At 40.8% G+C, this 18,321-nt stretch overlaps 2 protein-coding genes across 8 annotated transcripts in view; both read left to right on the top strand.

Annotated features, from left to right (window-relative positions):
• Nucleotides 1–3,331, top strand: part of LOC120718578 — a 38,586-nt gene extending 35,255 nt beyond the window's left edge. For both annotated transcript variants that reach the window (XM_040007131.1, XM_040007132.1), the window contains 4 exons: nucleotides 648–938; nucleotides 1,872–1,988; nucleotides 2,075–2,196; nucleotides 2,284–3,331. In XM_040007131.1, coding sequence (XP_039863065.1) covers nucleotides 648–938; nucleotides 1,872–1,988; nucleotides 2,075–2,196; nucleotides 2,284–2,358 — 605 coding nt within the window. In that variant the 3' untranslated portion in view covers nucleotides 2,359–3,331. The remainder of the gene's footprint in view (nucleotides 1–647; nucleotides 939–1,871; nucleotides 1,989–2,074; nucleotides 2,197–2,283) is intronic.
• Nucleotides 3,332–6,065: 2,734 nt separating this feature from the next.
• The window catches only part of LOC120718577 (zinc finger protein 638-like), a 32,140-nt gene continuing 19,884 nt past the window's right edge, over nucleotides 6,066–18,321 (top strand). For 3 of the 6 annotated variants that reach the window (XM_040007125.1, XM_040007127.1, XM_040007126.1), the window contains exons 1-15: nucleotides 6,066–6,193; nucleotides 8,677–11,224; nucleotides 12,696–12,757; nucleotides 13,064–13,102; nucleotides 13,213–13,623; nucleotides 13,824–14,047; nucleotides 14,334–14,503; nucleotides 14,714–14,848; nucleotides 15,463–15,561; nucleotides 15,664–16,531; nucleotides 16,719–16,820; nucleotides 16,922–16,956; nucleotides 17,507–17,659; nucleotides 17,840–17,968; nucleotides 18,191–18,229. In XM_040007125.1, the coding sequence (XP_039863059.1) occupies nucleotides 8,957–11,224; nucleotides 12,696–12,757; nucleotides 13,064–13,102; nucleotides 13,213–13,623; nucleotides 13,824–14,047; nucleotides 14,334–14,503; nucleotides 14,714–14,848; nucleotides 15,463–15,561; nucleotides 15,664–16,531; nucleotides 16,719–16,820; nucleotides 16,922–16,956; nucleotides 17,507–17,659; nucleotides 17,840–17,968; nucleotides 18,191–18,229 (4,734 nt within the window). In that variant the 5' untranslated portion in view covers nucleotides 6,066–6,193; nucleotides 8,677–8,956. The remainder of the gene's footprint in view (nucleotides 6,194–8,676; nucleotides 11,225–12,695; nucleotides 12,758–13,063; nucleotides 13,103–13,212; nucleotides 13,624–13,823; nucleotides 14,048–14,333; nucleotides 14,504–14,713; nucleotides 14,849–15,462; nucleotides 15,562–15,663; nucleotides 16,532–16,718; nucleotides 16,821–16,921; nucleotides 16,957–17,506; nucleotides 17,660–17,839; nucleotides 17,969–18,190; nucleotides 18,230–18,321) is intronic. The other 3 variants (XM_040007128.1, XM_040007130.1, XM_040007129.1) reach the window with 3 other exon arrangements.

The following is an 18,321-nucleotide window of genomic DNA, read 5'->3' on the forward strand; positions in this document are numbered from 1 at the left end:
GAGCTGCGCACTGCTTCAGGAATGGAACTAATAACCCGAGGGCCATTCAGTGTCGTAATTTTCCTTGAGTACTCTCCCATTAGAATGCAGATGTCAGATTCTTCTTCATTCTTCTACTTTCTTTATTTTCTGCTCTGCATTTAGGTTTTTCAGCTTATCCTGACGTTTTGTCTCGTCTTAAATTAAATTCCTTAATTACAGCCATGATAGCTCCACTAATAAGACACACGGGTTTACCAGCATGTCTGTAAACATATATTCAGTCTCCCGCTGCCGGCGCTGAAAGGCTCTGCTTTCAGAATCAACTTTCCATCTCTTGTGTTGGCTCCAGGTCGTGTAACTGACGCACATACACAGGATGCTTACATTAGACCCTCTCATTGTGTGTTTTGTTTGGGTTTCCAGCAATGTACCAAAAGTAGAGAGGGCCTAACATATGAAACAGAAAAATACTGCAGTTTAATCCATTTATTTCAATAAATTATCACCTATTTAAGCGGTAACTATAATGGAATACAGTTACTCATATTTTGTATTTTAAATATGTAACATCCGTACATATATTCTCCAGTGGCTGGCATCTGGGATAAAGTCGTGTCAGAGCTCTGAGACATGAAGCTTAATTAATCTGTTGTTTCCTCCCACAGTGAGAAAATCTGCTAGAGGGAAACCAGAGAGCACAAAAGATGAGACGGAAGAGGAGGAAACAACAGAACCACTGCTTCCAGCTTCTGTTAATCCCACTTTATCACAGGACCGAGACTCATCTGCGCCGCCAGGTGACGGCCAGGCGGAGAGCCAGAGGACCGAAGAGGAAGCAGAGACCCAGCCTGATGCTGCACCTGCCCCTGCTGGACAGCAGCCAGAGTCTACGTGTCCTGATAAGGAGACAGAGCAGGGAGAGGAGAAGGATGGATGGAGCACGGTTGGCATTAAAGGTACAAAGAGCTGCTTTAAATCAACAAAATACATCACTCTGACAGGGAAAACACAGTAAACTGAATATAAAAAGAAAAATTGTATAGCCTGCTACTGTTAGCCTACTAATAGCTTTGAGATGCATTTCCACTACCTTGTGGTGGTGGTAATATGTTTTGTGGTTGGTGCTAAGGGCCCCAGTGTGTGCCAAGAATATATCCCACACCATCATCAGCCTGACATTTTGATACAAAGCAGGATGGATCCAAGCTTTCTGACCCTGCCATCCTAATGTCACAGCAGAAATTGAGACTTTTTTTTCTTTTACAGCGTTGCTGATCCTGTGTGAATCTGTCCCTCAGTTTTACGTTCTTAGCTTAGAGAAGTCGAACCCAGTGTGGTCTTCTGCTGTTGCAGCTCATCTGCTTCAATGTTGGATGTGCTGTGTGTTCAGAGATACTCCTCTGCATACCTTGGTTGTAATAAGTGTTTATTTGAGTTATTACATTCTCATCTGAACTCAAAAGTGCATTTTCTTCCAGTGAACTGCTGCTCATTTTGTCTTTCAGACGATTTTGTGTAAACCCTAGAGATGCTTCTTTGGGAAAATCCCATCAGTGAAATGCTAAGATTAGCAAACATGCCACATTTAAGTCCACTAAATTACTTTTCTTCTTCATACTGATGCTCAGTTTGAATTTCAGCAGGTCATCTGACCATGTCTACATACCTAGATCACTGAGTTGCTGCCATGTGATTGGCCGATTAGAGATTTACATTAATGAGCAGTAAAACAAGTGTACCTAATAAAGAGGCTGACAAACATTTCACCTTTTCAAATAAATCAAAAATCATTTGTTTAATTACTCAAGTTATAATTTAATATTTTATAAACCCGGTGGCTCCTGCAGCAGATTTGTTGATGATTAAAGTGTCGCTCTTTCCATTTTCAGTTGTGGGTAAACGCAGGAGGGAGCTTGTCGGACCTGAGGCAAAGCGATCTCGCTCTCAGTCTCCGTGTGTTGTAGCAGACTTCAGACTGCCTCAGTTCAACCCCAATAGCCCCCTCGGTGAGACACACACAAAAACACACACGCACACGATTCAAATGCTGTGTTAACACTTGTCTAATTTTCCTGTTTCTACTCCTCTGCAGGTCAGGAGTTTGTGATCCCAAAATCAGGATTTTTCTGTAACATCTGCTCTGTTTTCTACCTGAATGAGAAGACCGCCAAGGAACTCCACTGCTGCAGCCAGAAACACTACAACAACCTGCAGGTACGCATGCGCACACACCATTCAGTACACAAAATCACACTCTTGGCCTAACGATGTTTGGTTTCTCACTTTTCTGTTTTTTTGTAGAAATATTATGAGAAACGTCGACAAAGAGCTTCAACAACGTCATCTCAGATGTCTCAAGGCTCCGTTTCTGACTGATGGACCTGATCTACTGATTATTTTAACACATCACTGTGGAGAACAAGCCAATGTTTTTGATCCTACTAGGTTCAGAAACTAAACTAATCACCGTGTGGTACCTTTTGTTGTAAATGATATGTCTTCATTCATAAATTGTCTCCCAGCCTTTCAGTTAATGTTTTGTTTTTGTTTGTACAGGCTGGTGAAGAGCACAGTTTTAAAATGTTGTTATTATTTTATCTTTTATGTGAAAATGTTATTGAAAAATTAATTAATTTACTTAACAGGTCATCAGGAGGTACCTGACAGGTGTTGATAGTATATTAAATCTTTTTTTTTTTTTTTTTTTTTGCTCATTTACATCTTTGGCTTCAGTTTCTTTAGAAGAAAAGGGTCCATCAACCTGAGTGCGTCTCACATTTTCCAGACTCACTGGCTCAAGTTTGAAGCTGAACAAACCACCAAATTCAGTCAGAAGCTGTGAGGTTCAAAATGAGAAAGCTGAACTCTTGATAAGAAAGGTTTAAGATAATTTTAAGTGTCTGTGTCGTTGTTTTCACTCGTTAACCCAGCATTTTAACATTGAGACAGTAATATTATACATGCCACATTTCATTACATGGCAAATCAGTGTGCTTAACGGAGAAGAACACAAAATCTTGGTTTACGATGCCTAATGGAAAACGGCAAAATCTAATTTAAAAAAAACAATGTCACCATACTGCCACTAGAGGTCAGTAAATAAAGCCCAGAGTTTGTTTGAGGCTGGTTGAAGGCACTGAGATGTAAATACACTGTGTGCGGAGTTGGAGCAGTGCCTTGTGAGAACAACACATCTGCTTAACCTCCTCTCATAGTAGGTGTGGGGCTGGAGATGAGAGTGGGAAAGCACTCAGACAACCGGACACAAAGACCCCAAAACACAAACAGGACAAGTAGACCATCAGTGGTACATTTATTTAAAATAAATCAGTCCCCTCATCAGAGTATATGATTCTTTCTCACGCACCTTTGTTTTGTGTCACCCTGTTTTTTCATCTTTGCTGACACAGAATTCCTGACTATCTTTCTGGTGTGCTATAATTTTATTATTTTTATATAAGATAAGATAACCGTTATTAGTTCCACACGTGGGAAATTTGTTTCGTTACAGCCAAAACTGGACAGTGCAATGTTACAGCAGCGAAAATTTAGAAAAAATACTGGAATATATGATAATAAGAATAAGATACTGTACACAATAAAACAGAATAAAATACAATTTAGTCAGAAAAAGAGAATTGCACTTCGTGTTATTGCACATGTGTGGATTTGTGTGTTTGGTCAGCTGCAAAGTCTTTGTTGTGGAGTCTGACAGCAGTAGGAAGGAAAAGACCGGCAAAATCTCTCTATCCCACATCATGGGTGCCAGAGCCTGCCACTGAAGGAGCTGCTCAGTGCTGTCAGAGTCTCCTGCATGGGCTGGGAGATGCTGTCCAACAGGGATGACGGCTTAGCCTCCATTCTCCTGTCACTCACTGTTAGAGAATTGTGGATCAATATGGTTGTCATTGTGCAAGATGATTAGATCTTTAGCAAGAATGCTCACCTCTTTTCTACACACTGGTTCGTTAAAAGGTTACACCATACATGGGGTGACTAGGGACATCAGTGAAAGGTCACAGTGATATGTGGTGTAGCAGAAAATGTCACACACACACATCACGGGCGTACATGTTCACATGTGAGTGTCTTAACTGTCATATGATAAATGAAATGTTTGTGTAACTACTGTTGTTGATAAAAGGACTGTGAGGGGAGGCCGAATTCAGAGTTGGCTGAGTTCGGGTGAAGAGCTTACAACTCTAGACCTGACCGGACTTCCCTTGCAAGTAAAAACCGATGGAGCTCTGAGTGTCTTGCTTCCTTCACAGTAACAGGCCACTGAGACAGCGAGGTCTGCAAGTTTAGACCTAACACTCACCATCTCCACTGGGTCCAGAGGGCATCCTAGAACAGAGCTGGCCCTCCAGATCAGCCTGTTCTCTTCCTGTCCCCAGCAGAGATGCTGCCGCCCCCGCAGACAACACCGTAGCAGATGGCCTAGGCCAAGGGTCAGCAACCTTTAACACCCAAAGAGCCACCGGGTTTCCACGCAAAAAAAACCACTGGGAGCCGCAAATACTTTTTGAAATCTAAAATGAAGATAACACTGTATATATTGTTTTTTTTACTTTATGCTTTGTGTGAACAACTAAAGTAAGTAAGTAAGTAAAGTTTATTTATTAAGCGCTTTTCACAGACAGTCAGTCACAAAGCGCAGTACACAAATATTAAATTAAACAATACAATCAATAGACATTATACACAATGTAAAAGATCAAATGTAAAGAATGTAAAGAATATAAAATACGTAGATCAACAAAAGGCTTCTTTGAAAAGAAAAGTTTTTAACTGCTTTTTAAAAGAATCCACAGAGCAACTAAGGTGTGTTGCTTATGAAATCCATGAAGTGCTACAGAGAAAATTACATTTTATTTATGTAATTAACACATTTTGAACTCTTAAAGAAATATAACAAAAGGAAAGACACCCAGCTGAACTACAATGATCCATGTAGCAAACAAAAACTGTTGTGAGCCGCCACCCTCATTTCGCCTTTGGGCTTTTGGAGCCTTGACCTGACTTTTAAAAAGTAATTGGAAAAAAAGCACTATGCTTCTAAAAAAAACGAGATGTTTCCAAAATTCTGCCTAAATATGTATTTTACCTGGTTAACGTGTGTGGCGGGGCGTGGTCTGCAGGGGAGTCGGACGCACCTGAGGCGCAATCACGCCTCGCCGCCTTAAAGTCTGTGCTCTCTCTGCTGTTGTGTTGTCGGGCTGTGAGCTGAAAAGCTACAGCCGGCTGGATGCGTACAGCAACCGTGTGTGAAAAGTGGTCAATAAAGAGATGCTGAAAAGCATGTTAATGGAAACATCGTCGGGTCTGCCGTGGTATGTTTACAATAAGACTTATGGTCCCGAACCTCTGCGCACAGCGTCTGCAAATCGGGGCTTTCATCTTTACGGAGGACTAAGCAGTCATCATTCAATATATTAAAATTTTATGAATAAAAGGGGAACTTGTGATATTATTACTTGTGACTGCATTAGTATTATAATTATTTGGCAGAAAGCTTATTTCAGGGAGAATCATACCTTATTTCCCCTCTTTCCCATGCTTCCTTTTCGCAAACTTACTCATGTCTCACAGTCACAACATAAATTATATTTTTATAATGTAAAATTAATCTGTGCAGCATTGGTGATGGGGTGTAAAAGTAATTTCACATATTAAAATTCAGGCTGTGTTATAGTAGTAAAAAAAGATATGATAGATCATCATCAAGGACATTTATATATGAGTTGTTTTCCTATGGAAATAGCGCCACCGTGTGAAAAATTAATTATAGTACACTTATCCTGCGGCCACTATAAGCCATCACAGAGAAAGATGTAGGGAAACTTCCAATAACACACTCAATAAAAAATTTAGAACTCACAGTTGTATTTTTCTAAAAAGTAAACAAATTTTAAAAAAGAAAAACAAGTGCTAATTCCTTATAATAATAATAATAATAATAATAATAATAATATGATGATGATGATGATGATGCATGGAATGCGTTAGTGGAATTACGACAGTATCTTGAAAGTTGTCGTTTCCCTTCGTCCTTTTATTTTGAAGGCAGACCACTGAAACGGAAATCGTTGCGGTGGGTCACGTGGTTAGCGTTTCCTTTCCGTTAGCAAAGCTGTAGATTGCAAGAAGTTCTTCGTGAGGATTCATTTGAGCACATCAGAACAAACGGATTCCACACATATAAAGCACGGTATGTACCCCGAGTTGTTGTAAAAAAAAAAAAAAACAAAAAAAAAAAACCTGCAAGCGATCAGCTTTTCCTTACAGCCGCTGTTTTGACTTGTGGTGGTAGTTTGTAAGCGGGCCTGCAGGAGGTTGCGGTGCTCCTCGGTAGCTGCATACATTGCCTTGCCTTTTTTGCCTCCTTGTGGCTGGACTGGTGGATTATGGTCTCGCCTCATATCTCACTGCTGCACGGATTTTGCGCAATCCGACTTAACTCAGTGGGATGACTGTCGTTATCCAACGTATCCCCACAGCCACCGTTTTCCTTTATTTTCATTGCAAGCTAGTTAGGTGGGAGAACCCACGGTAACAGCCACACTACACAATCCCACAACACATTTTAAATGCATTCATAAAAGGCAGCATTTACAACAAATACTGACAATATGAATTCTACTGATTGAGAAAAACAACCACTTGTCCTTCACTTATGATAAGCCCCCACTCCACTCCACAGACCTGGCTTTTCTCTCCTTTAGTGATGCACGTTCAGGGCTCGCAAAATTTCAAAATCCCTGCTAGCCCTTCGGGCAGGGACTCTTCAGTTTTTGGTAGCCCAAAATAAATTTAAGTAGCCCGAATAAAAAAGCGAGCAATTTTTTGATTGATGTTTTGTTTCCTGTTTTGTTTCCTTTACAATATTATACTTTAATGTATAATATTGTAACGGAAACAAAACAATCAAAAAATTCTTGAAACACAAATTACAACATTGTATAAAAATTACAATCATCAACTCAAATACTTGGTTCTAATTGAACAGAAATTTCTATAAACTTGTAAGAACTGTGTAGGACATGAATCAGTCTGTGTCAGATCCTGAAACATTTATTTCCTTCTTTTCTCCTATTGCGTTATTCTTCTTTACATCTGGTAGGTGTGTGTATCTATGCAATTCACTTTCTCTTAAATTACTTTTAAGCATAACCTAGCTAACACAAGCAATACAACCGCCCCCCCCCCCCCCCACCCCCCAAAACAAACAAGCAAACAAACAAACAAACAAAAAAAACAGTAACATTGAGGGAAATCTGTTGTGTTCACTTTTGGCCTCCAAATATTGTCATTGTCTCTTATTTTGGCATTGATGTCATCATTGATGTCATCATTGATGACTTTGGTAGCAAGGATCTATATAGAAGACATGCACCAGTCCAGTTTTGCATTGGATAACAGTTTGTCCCTAAAATTAAAGAGCCATCATAGCACAAAGGGAGCAAACAGCAAACGTTCAGTAGTTTGTAGCTGCAGTTTTACCAACTAATTTTCTTTTGAGGTTTGCAAAGGTTTTCAAAAAATCGTCATTGGTTTTCATTTGTGACAATGCTTTCTCTCACTGTTGCTGTTGTTTAATGTAAGAATTGTTGGGACGCTTTTACTGCACTTCTCGGAACATAACCTGTTGCATATGTGAAAAGTTTGTAAAAGGTACTTGCATAATGATCAGGTACAAGGTCTGTGCAGATAGTGTACGGATTAATTAAATTATTCCATGGTGCAAAATGATTTTACAGTGACACTAAAGTCACTGAAAGTGCAGAGAGCTTATATAACCAGTTAAATTAAGTGCAAGCAGACAACAGAGCATCAATTATGGTACTCAACTTTAGTCCCTTATCTGCTGTAATTCAAGATGAGCGGAGGAGTCTAATCGTGTCCTCTGAGGAGACAGAAGATCATCATAAGCTGCTCTATGCCACCAACCTGCCACTGAGCATGCTCCTTTGGTTTATTGCGATCATGTTTAGGGGGTAGGAGAATGTGTTCATGACAATGGCAATTTGCACCGGTTGAGGTCCATCTGTGTGCTGTCATTACCAGAAAGTCAACAGCAGATCCAGCTTCCTTCACCAACTTTCCAAGCCATACGTCGTCTCTCTTCTGAATGCTGCCTACCAAGCACAGCACTGCAACTTGTGGACTGGACTTGGAGATCGTCATAATAAAAAACCACACCCGTGTAGCAAAATTTGTGTGCATATGTTAGTTCGACCTTATTGGGTACTAATCATGGGTCTTGTTAGAAACATCTAGATGTTGGACGACTAGCGTGTATGTTCTGTGTCTCTATCCACAGATCAGGGACATGCAAAAGATAGAGGAGGATAAGATAAGCTGCTTTGGAAGATCTATTAACCTTATTCTTCTAAGATTAACACCTCCTTTCTATTTTGTTGTTGTTGTCTCCTGTGTCTCTATTGTTTAAATCTCATGTTTTCTCTTTTTCTCTGTTTTTGATGCTTTTGTTTCCACCTTTCCTTCTTACTAGTGAAGACCTGAAGATGATACTAACAGAATGAATCCGTATGAATGAATGATCTTCGGAAAGCAGAGTCTGCAAATTAAGAAAAGGCCTCCCGGACGATGGATTTCATCTTTCCAAGATTCTGAGGCCCAGTACAACTGATTAACCTTTATTCTTTGTTTTCTTTATTTTTAACTTTCCAGCTTTCCATTGTCATTGAAGCGTTACGCCCCTTCTCCTGCACCAGGGCCCCAACAGAGCCCCCTACTGGGTGGGCTCCCAGGGAGCTTTTTACTGATCGGACAGCAAGCTGCATGCTTGCGGCTGGCTCAGCTGAAAACCCACCTTGCGTTGACTCAGATAAATAACGCTATTGCTGTTGATGGTCGAACCAACACACCTGCCCCATTTATACCCACAACACCCCCCTGCCCGACAGCTGCAGCCATCAGTCTACTAAACCTTCTGAAGGTTGCTAACACCATGTCCCATCCCTCATATAACCCCTATGCCTCTGGGAATCAAAGTTCAGCCCAGGGGCGCTATGGACAGTCCAGTATGCAGGCAGAGAGAGACTCTCATAAGACATCTCCTCATCTTGGGCCTGGGTCCAGCTTTAGCTCTTCTGGAGTTTCATCTGCGACTCCTGCAAAATCTGGGGGAATAATGAGCTACAGGCCAGAAGGGAGTAAGACTTCAATGGAAGAGGACATAAAGAGGTCCATAGACATGCATATAAGCAGAGCCAGAGAGGAGGTGAGAAATCAGCCTGTAGACAAGAGCAGTCATTTTACTCAAAGACATGAGTATCATTCTTCAAGCAAAGATGTGACTTCCTACATGTTGTCCTCAAACTCTCAAAGACCTCCTGATGTTGCAAGTAGCACTAGCTCCATGGACTGGTTGCCAAGCTACAAACGGGAAACTGAGGATGATTCGTCTAAATACTGTTCATCATCTGCTTCATTGAGCTATCTAAGCACTGGTGACGGTAGGTTTAATGCCTCGAATGAAAGAGAGCACAATGTGCAATCCATTCCAGGCTTAGGTGATTATGACTACCCAGTGCCAGACAAACCTGTGGGTTCTGCAGAGTCTACTCGTCCCAAGTACACTTCAGAAACAGCTGTGAACATCCTTATGCAGTTTGGACTTGAAAAAGAGGACCTGGAACATCTGATCTCATACCCCGAAGATCAGATGACTCCTGACAACCTGCCTTTTATCTTACGACAAATCCGCATGGAAAAGGCAAAGAGATCTGCAACAGCAGATCCATCAAAATCCTACTATGATCCTCATTCCACCACAAGTATGAGTGGAAGGGAAAGGTTGAGTACTTCAAGAGGGGAAGGGATGCGTCAGGATGAATTGTCACCTATTGTCCAACCAAGTAAAGTGATTGATTATGGACATACTGGAAAATATACTGGAAGCTTTGGGGATGAAATTGGACGGAGCAGCAGTGGAGCCAGTAGTGGTGGAAGTGGAGGTACGCTGCTGATGGGCTCCTATGATAGTAGCGGTCACAGTCGAGAACCACTGCAAAAAAGTATGACAGAGGTGAAAAACAGCACCTTGGTTTCTTCCCGTGATCAAGGCAGCTCTTTTACCAGTCATGGCTCAATGCGAAGCAGTGATCCAGCTCAACAACTGCACACCCAACCGAACCAGTCATCTCAAGAAATCTTCAAAGGTTTCTCTCTGCCAAAGACAGACACAGACATAAGACCTCTTAAAGCAGAAGTCACTAAAGCCCTTCCGTTGAAAAATCCAGAGCCAGATCGCCAGTCAGCATCAAAAAGCCAACTAACTCCTAATATAGTTCGTAGTGTGCATCCAAGCCGACCTGGCCTTGTACTCATTGGCAGCAGCAGCAGCGACAGTCACATCAAAGAAAAGAGTAAGACTCACGGGCAAGTATCAAATGTTTCTGAGCAGATGAACAAACAGCAAATGCAGCAGAAGCAGGTACAACAGCAACAGGTGAAACAGACAATGCAACAACCACCACCAAAGCAGCAGCAGCAGACGCAACAACTGAAGCAGCAGCAGACGCAACAGCAACAACTGAAGCAGATGCAACAACTGAAGCAGCAGCAGACGCAACAGCAACAACTGAAGCAGCAGCAGACGCAACAGCAACAACTGATGCAGACGCAACAGCAACAACTGAAGCAGCAGCAGATGCAACAGCAACAACTGATGCAGACGCAACAGCAACAACTGAAGCAGACGCAACAGCAACAACTGAAGCAGATGCAGCAGCAGATGCAGCAGCAACAACTGAAGCAGCAGCAGATGCAGCAGCAACAACTGAAGCAGCAGCAGACGCAGCAGCAACAGCAACAACTAAAGCAGCAGATACAACAGCAGCAACTGAAGCAGCAGCAGCAGACGGCCCAGGTACCTAACCTGCCGATTGGGTTGCAGCAGATGCAGAATCAGCCAGCTGTGCATATGGGACAAGCTTTGCAGTCTCAAGTTTTTTCGGCTGCAAAGCCAGTTCCACAGCCGTCCCTCATGCCAGGGCTCATGATGCCCGTTCCTCCGGGTCTCTCTCCCCTAATGCAGAACTTCATGAATTTCATTCATATACCGCAGCCCGCTTCCACCAAGCAGCTTCCAGCAAAGGTAGAAGTGACAGGGAATATCCCAGTGCTGGCCCATATGCAAGACTACACTGCCGCTTCACCTAGGGTCTTTCCTCATACCTGCTCTCTATGTAACAAGGAATGTACTCAGATGAAGGTAAGTGGAAGATTGTTCGATGTTTTTGCTTTCTGTCGGTTTTTATTTATTTGACATGCAATGTTTTTTGTTTTGTTTTGTTTTTTATTTGATTTTGGATCAAATTATAGGACTTTGGTTTGGGAAAAACTTCATGTATGCTACTTTAAAGTTTATTTGTTTGTTTTGTTCACTATTCCTGCATGATGGTGACTATAGGAAGACTACCAACTTGGCTTGCAAACATTTGGACAAATTTTTCACATATTTCTGCAATTCAGTATTCTGTACCAGAATTTCTGAAGGATTACAGTGCAGACTAAAGTTAACTATATGTCTATCAGATATTGTAATTGAAAAACACTACTAATAAGAGACCTTCAGAATCTTCAGTGGTCTGTACTTGCAATTGATAGATTTAATCTCTTTTAAATTGACATAAACTGATGCGAAGACATTCAAGGCTTTTGCTAACAATGGAACCAAGGCCTCAGATGACGTGATGAGGAGAAACCTGCAAACCTGAAGAGCCTGTGCATCAGAAAATGTTGGAAGACGGCTGTTTTTTCATTTGTCTCTGTTCTTGGGCTGCTGTTCCACAGTGCACATTCAGCTTTGCTTTTTCTGGAACTGTTGCTGAATGTGAAAGTTCCCCTTTTTGTCTTTTGTCATTAGAGTTAAGAATAGTGTGTTTTGTCCTTTATTTCACATTAGTAGGCACCTTGTTTTTGTGTAATACTCGCTTCTTCTTCTTTTTTCTTTTTTTTACTCATACTTTCTTTTTAAGTTAGTGTTTCTGTGTCCCAAAAGGCAACATCATTTACTACCACAAACATAAGCACCCGCTGCGCCCAGTCATGAGCTACACAAGCACCAGATTTGATTTGATTTGTTGTTGAATCTCTCTTTATGGATCGGCCTTCCTTCGCTGCACCAAATTTCACATTTGAGCTCCTCGTCAAAAAAACAGCGCCTTCCTCTTCTGGTGTATTTCAACGTCATCTTCCTGTCGCTACTCCAACTGTGATCGTCATAGGTGGTGCATTTTGTCCTAATCCAAACTTGGCCTCTCCTGAGACGACCTTCTTGGAGCTTCGGGAACGTTTGATGCCATAAGAAGAGCCTGAGAGTCCAGAATCCAGAGCCTAATTGACCTTTTGTTTTGGTTGTTTGTAATCAGATGTTTGACTTGTGTTTTCTATATATACTAAATCATTTCACTTTTAAAATTTTATCCCAGGAAAGGTATAATGTGTCACGCTTATTTGTTCCTGGTTTTTGGCCTATGAAGGTTTAAATACAATCCAGGCTCCTGGCTAATGTTATAATGCTTCTGCGTTCAGTGAAGGACTAACTTTTAATATTTTAAGAATTTTTTTAAGGCCACTGCAAAGTTTAGTGACCTTTTATCAGCAAGTGATGTCAATGACAAACGTTGCTCCTGATAATAATAAACCTTGTCTAAATGTTTGTGTTTTGTTGTGACCACTAGGATTGGGTCTCCCACCAGAATACCAGCCTTCACATCGAGAACTGCAAACTTCTGCGAAAGCGGTCAATCTTTCTTCTCTGTACTTCGTGATTATGAACCGATATCTTTGGGGCAGCACAACCATGGGTGTGCCAAAATGATGCCGGGGTTGTAATGCTAGGATAGCTCCCTAAGAACTGTTCATTTGTATTTTTTTAATTTAAAGCACCTTAATGATTTGCAGCATTTACCATGCGCCATTTTCCCTAACCTAAATTGTTGAAAGGCTGAATACATTTCTGAGTTTCTGGATTAATGAACAATAATATATTTTTAAGGACATTCTATCTTGCAACATCTGACAAAAATGTATCTGTGTTTTTCCACAGATACCCAGAATGGAACGGTGAAATAGCATCACTGCCAGGGTAAATATCTTCATTTCAAGTCATTTGGCGAATAAAAAAACATACCAGTATTGGAGGCTTTCATTTTCTTTGATTTAACATGTGCCTTTCTTTTTATATGCAATTGTTAGTGCATCAGGTGCCAAGCCCTCTCCCTCAACTTCTGCTGAGACTTCCCAGAAGAAAACCAGACATGAGAGTCGTTCCCGTTCCTGCAGCCCCCGGAGCCATCGTGACTCGGAGCGTAGCAGGGACAGGCAAAGTAGCCGTTCCCGCTCTCGCAGCCCCCGCACTCATCGTGACTCGTTGCGAAGAAGAAATAGGCCAAGTAGCCGTTCCCGCTCCCGCAGCCATCATGACTCGGAGCGTAGCAGGGACAGACGAAGTAGCCGTTCCCGCTCTGGCAGTCCACGTCGCCGCCGTGACTTGGAGCGTAGGAGGGACAGACGAATTAGTCATTCCCGTTCTCGATCATGCAGCCCCCGAAGGCAGAGACACAGAAGCCGATCACGATCTCCCTACAGCTCCAGACGTAATCGCAGGTCTGTCCAACATACATTTTGAGAACTAGGATCAATCAAAAAGATTTAGCTCTCCAGTGGAGAGGGCGAAATGTAATTTATTTAATAATGTAAATTTAAAAACACTTAATTGGTGGACTATTTACCTTTTGTATCCATGCTGGATGTGTGCTTTGAGATGTTTATGAGTCATTAAGTTCTTTGATTAATACTTTTTTCAGGTCCCGGTCTCATTCTGACTCCTCATGGTATGACCGTCCTTCCTCTTCACGATATCGATCACGCTCAAGGGGACGCGAGAGACGATCCTCGCCGAGAAGAAGAGATGAGAAACGTTCACCACCGAGGAGAAGCTGGGAGAGGCGATCGTCGACAGAGAGGTCATCTCCTATGCGAAAGTTGAGCAGCTCGAAGATCTTGGCAAAGAAACTGCTGGAAACATCAGGTTTGAAAATTACTTCATGGTATTTTTTGGTATGTACTCATTAGGTTTTTCTAAGATCAAAGTTGCCCCCCCCCCCCCTCCCAAACACACACACACACACACACACACACACACACACACACACAACATTAACTTTACTAATGCAAATTATAAATAAAGACCAGTACCACCAGAAAATGTCAGTATAGTTTTTTCTACTATTATAAAACTTTCAGAAGCAGTAGATGATTTTTGAGACTTGGGACCCACCAAAGTGTGAATCTCTTTTGTACCTGTGGTCTTTTAGCTCTCCAGTCCTTATCAAAACAGTCTGACCTGGAGACTGTCGTCAAAACTTTGGCTCCTGCCCTGCTGGCTGAGCTAGCCAAGATGAAGTCGTCCCCATCAACATCATCGTCCTCACGTTCTGCATCTCCAGAATCAGTTAAAGGGAGGCCTAGCACAGAGAAGACCAAGGTGACTTCACATGATGCCTTTTTTCATGAATGGACAGTTTTGGACAATTTATGTGGTCAGTGACAGGTGACAGTGACGTGATTGTTGATGCCAGAAAACCAAGATTAAATCCTTCAGCACAAATTTATACAAGCACAAACTTTGAGTCAAATTGTCATGATGAAATCTGCATTTGGTTTGTTCATATTTTTCTTCGCTGTGTTTCCACAGGCTGCTAAATCTTCCCCTCCAACCATGGTGAGGCTACAAGGGATTGTCAGTAGTCTCTCTCACAGTGAAGTGATTTCTGCTGTGGAGAAATTCGGAAAAACCAAGTCAGTTGTTTTGTTTAGGTCAAAATTACAGGTGTGTACACTGAAATTTGCTCACTGTTATAGATGGATGAGTTCATTGACCTGCTTGTGAATCTAGAGAAAATGTGTCTCCTGGTTTGCTTCTGCAATCTAAGATAGATATTTATGCACCGTAGCTACAATTCTCTATAAATGTACTGTCCATTCATTAATTGTAGTCATGCATTCATCATGCGGTTTAAAGTCAGTTGGTTATCCTTATTTTTCTTCTGTGGTCTTGCAGCCCTCACATTCATGGCTACTTTGGATTATACTGAGCTTTTATATAGACATCGCAATGTCAGAAAGTTTCTGCTCAAGTCTAATCCTATGAAAGCATACACAATGTATTTTGTTTTTATTTTGCTGCTTTGCATTATGCATTTTTTAAATCTATATATACACATTGCACTGAAAACATCCTTGGAATCGCATTGGTTGCTTGCAAGTTGCCACCGTTGCTTATAGTTTGCTTGGAAAACTCAAACTTGTCAATAAATACTTGTAAGCTCATGACAAGTGCTCATGTATGAGTTTTAGTCTGAATGTAGTAACTTAATACTTTTGGTAGTAATGCAAATTAATGTGTGTGTGTGTGTGTGTGTGTGTGTGTTTGTGCACACCCAGGCAGTTGTGTGTTTCGAGAAACAGGAAGATGCTGAGAAACTGAAGAGCTTAAAGAACTTTGACATAAAAGAAGTAACTGTCAGTGTTGTTAATGAAAAGGTAACTTTGTTTTCCCTTGAGAAATACAAATATTAACATCACTGCTCTTCTGTGGCAAAATTATCAGTAATCTGATTAATCCGAAATTATCTTTGTTTACAGGAAATTGCATCCAAGAAAACCACAAAAACTAAACTGGAAACTACAGCAAAAGTCTCGGTTTCCAAAGCGAAAAACATCTCAGCTGAGCAAAAAGCTAAAACTGTAAAAACTGGTGATAAGGCTGAAGAAGCAGCTTCAAGCCTCGAAAAATCTAAGAGTAAATCTACGAAGAGTCCCGAAAAGCAGCCTAACACCAGTGATTTGAAAGGAAAACCTAAACCCAAAGGGTCTCAAACCGGTGCTAAAGAAGCTGTGGTGGCGCCTAAAAATACAGCCAATGCTATGAAGGTTGTTGAACCAATTAAAGGTGCTGCAGTTGATGGTGAGCCAAAAGTCTTGACTTCCAAAGGAGAAACGGCCTCAACGACGCAGAAATCTAAAACAGCAGGAACTCTGAAAAAAGAAAAAGTGGATCCTTCTAAATCAACAACGTCAGAGGATAAGCCTGATGTAGAGACAAAACACAAGAAACCTGAAACAAAGATTCATGAATCTGCGATGGGGCCTAAAGGTGAAGCACGAAAAGCATCAGCTTCTGAAAGGGAGGACCACACAGAAGTTGAAACTTCTACTGACGGCAAAGATAATCAGACGTTACCAGCTATATCGAGTGAGAATCAACTACCAACTAGTGCAGCTGAGACCAAGCCAAATATATCGCCACCAAAACCCACTGATCCACCTCAGAAACCACAAACTGTCATCAAAAGTCCAGAAGATTCACTCAAAGCTTCAGAACAGACCGAGCAGAGCTCAGATTCTGCTCTACAAGAAGAAACACAACAGCAGACTGCAGGAAAATCACCTGAGATTTCTGTGGAGGCAAAGCAAAGAGTTGAAAGTGTAGAAACGGTTACAAAGGACAAAGGTAAGTGGACAGAAAACACCTTCAAGTGTGGAGTATCTTTGACAGCAAGATGTTGGACGGAATCAAAAGCTAAAGACTGTGCTTCTTGACGAGAACAGTTTTCAGATTTTTATTTAAATCAGCTGGGTAATTTGCATCCTATCTAAACTACCACTATTTAACTTAACTACATTTCCTTTATTCTAAGTCTCTGTGACTGCAAAGAAGATCTCAAAGGATCAGCCGGTCGCTCCTACCCACCCAACATTTGGGGAACGGATACAAGAGCAACTGCGTCCAGAAAGAATCCGTAAGAAATCCCCAAAGATCTGTATGAAAGATTTCTCAAATGTGAAGATATTTTCTATTTTATAATTATTTTCTGTTTTTCTTTTGCTCTGCACTTTACAGGTTGTCTCAAGACAGTCAGGCTTCCCCATTCAAAGGTAACATTAAAAAAACACTTAAATTATACCTGTAAGAAAAACATGCTTTGTCAAAGTGGTTAAGTTTTGATCTGAAATAGTTCAATTTGTTTTAAAAGTTTATAGTTGGGTTATATCTCATTGTCAGGTGACACTCAAGTAGGTGTAAATGTAGAAAAATGTTAAAAATTCAGTAGGGATGTCGCAATACCAGAGATTTTGTAGTCAGTATAGACACTTAATAGAATTGCACGATTCTTGATTACCAATTTAGTATCGTAATAAAACAATTATCTCATGTACTAACACATACTAAAACTCCTTTATTAAAAAGCTGGTTTAAAATGTTCAAATTATATGCAAATTATATGCACAGTAAAAAGAAAGTTACCATCAGAAACATTTTGTAATAGGTATTTTATTCTGATGTACCTCATTGTGTTCATAGTTGTAGACAGTGCTCAAAGTGAGGCACAGTTTATAAGTTAATGTTTGCATTTTTCAGATTTCTGTCTGGAATTTCTTCAATTGCAATTGTAAACAGATTCTGAATTTCTTTTCTTTTGCACAGCTTGTTTCGCTTGATTACAAGGTGCTGTCAATAAGCAACCTGCCAGAGTATCACGATGGCTGTTACGCAGAGGAGGACATCGCCGGTCTGCTCACTCGACACAGATTTGAATATTACGACGATACGATCTACGTTATACCACAGGCGCGCATGGTAAGCACCAGGCCATGAATTTGCATTGGGCTGGATTATTACCTTCATTTTAATGGGATTCTAAATGTCTTTTCTAAGACGACCTAACTAACATTTAGTTAGTTAATACATATTTTGTGAGTGCCTGTCTTCATGATTATTCAGTTGAAATCAGTGTTTGGTTGTTTGTTTTTCCTTCAGGCTTTTGCCCTCATGCCGACAGCAGTGGCAGCCAAAAACATCGTGCTAGCATCAGAAAAACATGATTTTATTCTCAATGGGTCTAAACTTCGACTGCAGGTTGAGAAGGGCGACATTTTAATGACGCCGGTAAGCAATGTGTGTAGATAATGCACTTTACTGTTGTGACAGATGTTATTAAAATTATTCGAAAATAATCTGTTTCTGCTTCTTCTTTTTTTAAAGTGTGATTATAAATTTTTAAAAATATTTTCTTTTTTGTAGAAAAAAAACATCTTTAAGCTGAAATAAATCAAACCGAATCCAAAGTGATGTAATGATTTTTAACTATTTTTGTTTTTTTTCTTTCAGCTTGAGTTTTATAAGTCTCTGATGAAACGGCTGTGCTATGTAAGTAACACACATATCTCAGGAACAAAGACTACGCTAGAATACCTTTAGATTTATTGGTCAGAGTATAAAGTCATAACTGGAAGCACTCA

Source organism: Simochromis diagramma, unplaced genomic scaffold (genome assembly GCF_900408965.1).
Source record: "Simochromis diagramma unplaced genomic scaffold, fSimDia1.1 OVJJ01000531.1, whole genome shotgun sequence".
Classification (NCBI taxonomy): domain Eukaryota; kingdom Metazoa; phylum Chordata; class Actinopteri; order Cichliformes; family Cichlidae; genus Simochromis; species Simochromis diagramma.